We start from the raw sequence: 8,212 nt of genomic DNA on the forward strand, positions 1-8,212 counted from the left end.
TTTTCAGTTCTTCTCTTCGGCGCGGGGTAGAGCAGTTTGGTAGCTCGCAAGGCTCATAACCTTGAGAATGAATCTTTTTATCGAAGGATCAGAAAAAAAAGGGTCCAGATCTCCTGCGGGAATGGTTTGGAAGAGCCAAAACCAAAAATAGTGGTATTTGCTAGCTTTCCAATCACTGACTCAAACCCAAATTCTACTCAGCACAACGCAATATGGAGGTACTGATGGCAGAACGGCCCACTCAGGTCTTTCACAATAAAGTGATAGACGAACTGCCATGAAACGACTTATTAGTCGATTTATTGATCACTATGGAATAGGATATACATCACATATCCTGGATCAAGTAAAGACTCTGGGTCTCTAGTGAGTTACGGACAGAGTTTGAAAAGGTCAAATCTTTGATGATTCCATCATCTATGATTAAGTTGCGAAAACTTCTGGATAGGTATCCTACATCTGAACCGAATTCTTTCTGGTTAAAGAATCTCTTTCTAGTTGCTCTGAAACAATTAGGAGTTTCTTTAGGCGGCAACATGCTATTGGGTGGCTGTCCCGCTTATGGGCCCGGACCCGATGAAAAAAATGGGATCACTCCTTATGGACTCGTTGAGAATGATTTTGGTCTAGTTCGTGGCCTATTAGAAGTGGAAGGCGCTCTGGTGGGATCCTCACGGACATGCAGTCAGTTTGATAAGGATCGAGTGACATTGCTTCTTCGAGCCAAGTGTAGCATGCATGAAGGAGTCAGATGCTTCTTCTATTCTTTTCCCTGGCGCAGCAGGGCCATCCTAGACTTGAACCAGAGACCTCGCCCGTGAAGTAAATCATCACACCTTAAGAAAGAAGAGAAAAATGATATTTTTATATGATATGAAAACCACAATCTGCGTTAAATGCTATGATTTTGACTAATTCGACCAAGAACCGGGGAAACTCTTCGCAGGGGATTTTGTGATGAGGTTTCCATTTCTCGATCGCCGTCCAGTGGGTGATAGTCCGGATTTGCGAAGAAAAAAGTTATATTTACCGCTTCAGTCATAGAAGCCATCGGTTTTTGAAGACGATGTCCCCATTGTTTTTTAAAAAAAAGTTATATTTACTACTATAATATAATAAAGAATCAATAGCATCTTGCAAAGTTTGAATTATGAGCACCTGTGATTCTGCAGCCACCGTTCGTTACACGCCCGGTCGTTCCACGGCTACCAATATTTGGGTTTTCCAAATTAATACAATTCAGTTTGGTAGCGTTAATGAGAACTCGAAAGTAATTCACTTTAATATCTGAAATCACAGTTCTTTCGGTCACCATGGCTGTTGTGAATGATATGGTTATCTTTTGATATAGTTTTTATAATATATGATTGTTTATTGGATTACATCGAAACAGAAGGCAAGCGGGCAACAAGCTGCGCCGCTACCCCTTTTTGATATAGTTAAACTGAAGAAGCAGATCTCATGCTCCACGCAATTGACGAACAATCATACGTCGTTAAGGGTACTGTTATAAATTTCTAGGGTTGTAAATTAAGCATTTGATTTAAGTTGGTTTGACGCAGTTTTCAATTATCGAATCTTTCTCTGGAATTTTGCAGTTTTTTTGTTCAAAAAATCAAAATATACTTTTTTATCTTTAACTTATATGTGTATATATATATTTGTTCAATGGCTCAGTTTTTTTCTACCAACTGCACTCTAATTACAACTTTGTCAAATGACTATGCAGTGACATCGCATGGAAGTTGAAAACTTGCTTCCGGAGTTAGAAGTCTTGCATTGAACCACTAAGAATCCCCAAGTTTGTAAATATTGCTTCAATCATTGTTTCTCAATTACTTATTACTCAATTGGCCTTGTAATTTCTGCAGCATATTGAAAACTTTAGTAGTGCCTCAATCATTGTAAATATTCCTCTTTACAAGGTAAATTATGTTTGATTTGGGTAATTTCTGCAGCATGTTGAAAACTTTAGTAGTGCATTTACAATGTATTGAAGAAAAGAAATGAAGTGACTTGGCCCAAGTGATATTAGTGCAGAAAGATTACCCAAACCTCTCACGTTCAGTTTTTCAAGTGAAATTAATATGTAATTGTATACGGAACACTGTTAAGTATAATTTGTATTTATATTTAAATTATTTATGCCCTGCTTGCGGTGCACCCATATAATGTATATATATGTGAACCCTCGGGTGGGCAAAAGTGAAACTGCACTAATTTTGACGTTATTTTACTAATTTTGTGAAAATAACGTTAAAAGTGGCGGAAGGTTAATCAGGCATCATGTGGTGGCATTGACAGCCAAAAGACAAGGGTACACGCACCAATCGGCCGGTGTCCCGGTGGTTGAGTGTTATGCGCCTTATGTCCAAGGCTTGATGCAAAACTACTATTGAGCGGGGGGTCTCACCGGAAGCAGCCTCTCTACTCCTACGGGATAGAGGTAAGGTTGTCTATATCTTACCCTACTCAGACTCTACCATAGCTTTGCTATTGGTGGGATTTACTGAGTATGATGATGATGATATTTAAATTATTTATATTTCAAAATGTTTGGTACCCATGCCCGTGTAGTACCCGGGTTATAACCTAGTGTTAACATATACAATAGCATTTACTTAGTATAATAGTTATATAATTGCGTAGCAAATACTATTACCTAAACGGTTTAATTAATACATATCATGTATACACATACAACTATAATTATAAATGCATATAAAAATAAGCATATACACATTCAAATGACTATGTTGGCTTTAATCTATGGTTGAAAATTTTAAACTAATAATAAAAAAAATTCAAACCCAAGTTTGAGACTAAAAAATTACTCACAAATCGAATTGTAAAAATAAAACTCTAAACGAACTGAGAACCGAGCCAGCCTAAGCTCAAGCTTGTCTCGTTTACAACAGATGAAGCTTCATTGTTGATCACAAAAAAAAATCTTTTTTTTCCCATTTTTTTTCTTTCTCTTTCTAAACATCACATCATTTACATTATCTTCTAATACACTTTCACCTTAAAACTCAAAAGCCAAAAACATTAAAAAAAAAGACTCACAACCACAATTAAGGACAGAAAATGTGCATTTCTTTATATCATTGATTCTAAGATGAACAACACCAGGTTTTGTTAGGTACATTATCTTGGTCTGAATCGGTCTCCAAAACAATCGTTTTTCCATTTCCTGACAAAGAAGGCTCGTGTTTCTGAGACTGCATAACTTTCCTGCTCAAAATGTTGTAAATCTCTTTAACAACCGTCTCAAACGCAGCCGTCACATTGGATGAATCTAAGGCTGATGTTTCCATGAAAAATAAACCCTCGGATTCAGCCAACAGCTTTCCTTCCTCGGTGGAAACCTCCCTCACGTCTTTAAGATCCGACTTGTTTCCAACAAGTATTGAAACGACGTTCATATCCGAGTGAGCTGATCAAGCAAATAATAAAAAGAGTAAATTACACAAGTTCATATCCGAGTGAGCTGATCAAGCAAATAATAAAAAGAGTAAATTACACAAATCATTATTGCAGTTTTGGTCTAAGGTGTAAAACCAAACCTATAATTAATCTTTCGGCTTTTAGATTTCCATATCCAATCAGTTCGATTATAAACAGTTTGGAAATTGGAAAAGATGGTTCGGTTAGTTAGTTAACTGCCACCGGCTTTGGGTACATTTGGGCTGTTCATGAGCCAAGCATGGTAACCTCGAGCCGAAAATCAAGCTCTAGCCAGCTTGTGGCTCATTGAGCCGGCTCGTTAATTTTTTTATTTTACAAATATTGACATATATAAAAGTAATTTTTTAACATGCAGTTATGCACATAATACAAAATTTATAAACAAGAGAAATGATAACATTATATGTATTATTTTTCTTCTTAAAAGATCAAGAGGCGCATATTATATGCACTATTTTTGTTTAGTTTTTTAAAATATTCTTACATGTTATTGTTGTATATCTTGAAATTTGGAGTTTAATTCAAACTAGTATTTGGTCCCGCACGTTGAGGCGCGTTAAACTAAAAAAAGATCACAAATTTTAGTAACATTTGGACAATCTTAAAAAACTTTATGCAACATTCAAAGTTATAATGTGAAGGTATGAGAATCAAACAAACCCTAGCACAATCTGATTTACTCTAATACAGATGATTATCTCTTTCATATATGGGATCGGTCGATAGATGCGTCCAATGGTGGTGTACACCATTTTTTTTTTGAAAAAAATTTAACGTATGCAAATTACAAATTATTAAAAGTTGTAATGCCAACAAAATTAATAGGCATATTCGGAGTGTACTTCACTTTCCATGATCAACACATTAAAACTGTAGGAGATACGTAGATGAAAAGTAATTATATTGTTATATAAGTTATGCATATATGTGTTTGTTCCGTGTGTTTAAGAAAACTTAGAAAGATGCAGGGACGGATTTATTCCAATGAGTACCGGGTCAAGCGAACCAGGTGTTTTTCGAACCGTAGTGGAGCATTTAATAGCGACTTTTTTAGCGAACCAGGTGTTTTTCGAACCGTAGTGGAGCATTTACTTGACCCGAACCGTTAAACCAATCCGAATCGTCAACCCGACCCAATTTTTTTATACGCGTTCTTATATATTTAGAGCATCTTAAAATAGCGAACCAGATAAAAAAAAATTCTAAATCCGTCACTGGAAAGATGAACAGTGCTAGTAACGATAGCCACATACTTTGATTTTTAATATAAAAAGTTCTCACATGATCCTGATCTATATATATATATATATATATATATATATATATAAACGTTAGTTATTAAGAGTTCCTTCGAGTTCTTAAATAATTTAAGAGTTCTCAAATGACACTAATCCTATATGTATGTATATGTATATTTATATGTATATGTATATGTATGTGAGTAAGGAGATAAAGTCACCAAAGAAGTTACGCATAAGAAGCTTGTACCCTAAGCAAATTATTTTGTACAAATGATGACTAGTGAATAATGTGAGTGTAGACTTTTTGGTTTTTAATATATAAATAATTAGCCAATCAAGCAAGCCAATGAGCCGGTTATCGAGCAAGCCATGAACCAAGCCAACCCTGGCTCAGGCTTGGCTCATTTAGATACGAGTTTTTTTCAAGTGAGCCGCGATCTTTTTGAGCAGCCCTAGTAATGTGGATTCAAGCTAGTATCAATTAATAAATCCAATTATATGCTAGGTCAAATAAAATACTATTAAATCATTTAAATTTATAAATAACAGTGAGCGACAAATAATATGTCATTTGTTTTAAAAAAACTAACTTTTTCGACATATAATGTATAAAAATAAAAATAAAAACAAAATTTACTAACTTTTTCGACATATAATACATTGTTAATAAAAATTACAATGGCTGGTTCAGTTACTTAGTTTGGCTATTTACACTTGCACACATACAGTTATAACCGGACCATAAAAATTGGTTATAGAAAATCATAACTGAATCATTCTTTATCAATCGGTTCGGTTTTTTGGTTATTTGGTTTTTGTGCTCATGTCTAGGAGCAAGGACCAAAAATAATAATTATCCAAAACTATCAAATGATGGGATTTGGATATGCGTTTTGAAAACTGATCATTGAATAATCAGTTTTGTATGAAAGTAACGATCGAAAACTAATAATATGAAAGAACTTACTGTGAAGTTCATTAAGCCATCTGCCAATGCTATCAAACGTTTGCCGTCTACTAATATCATAAACCAAAAGAGCTCCAACCGCACCTCTATAATAAGCCGAGGTAACCGCTCTGAACCGTTCTTGACCAGCAGTGTCCCAAATTTGGGCCTTAATTTCTTTTCCTTTAATTTCAATTTTCTGGGTCTGAAATTCTACTCCTATTGTTGACTTTGAATTCGGGTAAAACTCGTCTCTAGCAAATCTTGCAAGCAAGTTTGACTTTCCAACAGCTGAGTCACCGATTAGCACGATCTTAAACAGATAATCGTCACCAGAATCCTCTTGGGAGTAAAATGCCATCTCCTACTATTCTATTTATCTGATACAATGATATGAATTTGATGATTCCATTATATATATCAAATCCTGTGAAGCATCAAACTTTACCTAATCAGCACGGTCAAATAATTAAAGATTTTATTATAAGATGGCAAAAGGAAAACAGAAAACTTCAAAGGCAAGATAAGCAAGCAAGCAAGGTATCTTAACAAGTCCTCAAACTTTCGCAAACACCAGATGGAGGTCATTATTGGAACTTTTAAGTTATTTCTTCTAGAAGCGCAATGCTGACCTGTCTAATTGTGAGCTGACTCGGGTTATGTTGTATCTCTAACAAGCCAAACAGGTCAAAACTCACCGACAGTGTTATTTAGAGCATAAAACCTCTTTAACAATTTTATTAAAAAATATGATTTTAACTGAAAGAGTATCATATTTTCAAGAATCGTATCTTTTTTGGGTGAAATCAAATGGAAAGAATCAATAATTTCCTTCAAGCATAAGCTATCTTATATCGTTAAATTCATATGTCATAACTAGACTACATATGCGAATCAAGTATGGATCACATAATAAAAAAATGACAGTTAAAATGTATGTTACCATTGAATTTTCAGGGCATCAAGTGTGCATGAGACTGTGCAGTATTGAATCAAAATTCAAGTATTTAACTGAAGCACAGATTGAACAACAAAAGTAGCATCAACTTGCTGTAAGAAGCTGAATAAGATAGGTGTTCAGAGCACTCATTGGTAGTTGTTTGGTCCACATTATCAACTGCTAGTCGCTAATGATATGAACTTAATGTATTCACTAGGCTACCAAACTATATGAGGCTGGGGCATGGGTTACAGTCTGCGAGAACTGAAAGGTTCACAGAGCCAATCCCATATCGATTTGTTGAGCAAATGGCGTGTAGGGTCGATTTAATCAGTAGATCTTCCCAATAGTCGATCTAGCTAACATAGTTGTTTACTTTTTACAAAATTGATCCGAAAAAACACCACCAAAACTCTAGATTCAAGAGATCAATTGCCAGGAAGAGTGAGCAAAAAATGCATTCCGGTTTGATTGATCAACCGTCAACAGTCTTAACGATTTATTTTCTATACTTAATACTGAAAATACTGTCATTCCTTAAATATTATCTGAAATTCTAGTAAAATTTAAACGTGTCATGCCCATCATACTTCACTTATTTTATTTGATGCTTGATCCTATTAAAACATCAGCACATCACATCAATTTTCAGATCTCCTGATATTTTCTATAATTGTTGTGAGGCCCTCTAAAAAACATACGAACAATAATAAAAAAATGTCCAGAAATTCAGCAAGTGATGCGATATTCCAATAGAATCAAGCATCAATTCAAAGACATAAAGCATAGCAGGCATGACAACTCAAATTAACTAGAATTTCAGTAATATTTCAAAAATGGCCACATCATCTGTGTTAGCTAGAGAATATCAACCATTGGAACTCTTGGCAATTAGTCCATCAAACAAAATGCCTTTCCTGCTCACTCATCTATCAATCGATCTGACAAACAACATCCTCACAAATTTAGACTTCTAATGGTGTTTTTAAGATCAATTTCCTAAAATCTAAACAATCCATTGGGAGGATCTACTGTTTTTAATTCACAAATCACGAGGTAAATATGTATCCCAAGTTTGTTAACTGGGAAAGAAAGATAAATACGCAAAAACAATTAAAATTATCAAAAATTACAAACGTATTTTCTATCAATCGAAGTAATTAACTGCTTAAATTGTTGAAAACATATTACTCATATTCGTAAACAAACGAAAAATGGGCCCACCCGAAACACGACCTGAACACAACAGATTCTAAACGGGTCAACCCGACACGAAATGATTAAATATATGTGCCGGGTTAGATTCTGAGCACGCCAACCGGAAACCTATCAACCCGCCAACCAGATTTACGAAATTAAATATCATCTACAACCAATTGGAAGGATCTACGGCTGGCAGTTCTTAGCACAACCCGAAACCCAACCCGAATTCGAACCTGACATGAAATAAAACAGGGTTTTTTTTTCTATGAATCGAAGCAATTAATTATTTAAATTGTTACAACAATATTACTAAAATTCCTAAACAAACATAAAACGGGCTGACCCAACCTGAGCACGACACGATTTCAAATGGGTCATCCCGGAATAAACATACGGGTCAGGATAGCGTTGAAG

General features: G+C 35.0%; 1 protein-coding gene across 1 annotated transcript; it reads right to left on the reverse strand.

The window, feature by feature from the left end:
* Window positions 1-3,060: 3,060 nt before the first annotated feature.
* On the reverse strand, window positions 3,061-6,096 carry LOC143529792 (ras-related protein RABA5a-like). Its single transcript, XM_077025503.1, has 2 exons — window positions 5,677-6,096; window positions 3,061-3,436 (listed from the first exon to the last, which is right to left on the reverse strand). The coding sequence occupies exons 1-2, from the start codon at window positions 6,014-6,016 to the stop codon at window positions 3,114-3,116; spliced, it is 663 nt and encodes a 220-aa protein (XP_076881618.1). The 5' UTR covers window positions 6,017-6,096; the 3' UTR covers window positions 3,061-3,113.
* Between the last annotated feature and the right edge of the window lie 2,116 nt (window positions 6,097-8,212).

The sequence above is a fragment of the Bidens hawaiensis genome, unplaced genomic scaffold (assembly GCF_021521415.1).
Source record: "Bidens hawaiensis isolate Kalapana, Puna unplaced genomic scaffold, B.hawaiensis_p1.1 tig00008706_1, whole genome shotgun sequence".
NCBI lineage: Eukaryota > Viridiplantae > Streptophyta > Magnoliopsida > Asterales > Asteraceae > Bidens > Bidens hawaiensis.

What these genes read in the sequence shown, in the direction of transcription:
- LOC143529792 (XM_077025503.1), bottom strand. Translation starts at nt 6,016, where the DNA reads ATGGCATTTTACTCCCAAGAGGATTCTGGTGACGATTATCTGTTTAAG. An exon ending in ATGGCTTAATGAACTTCACA is followed by an intron (nt 3,437 to 5,676) that starts GTAAGTTCTTTC and finishes TTGCTTGATCAG; the next exon opens with CTCACTCGGATATGAACGTC.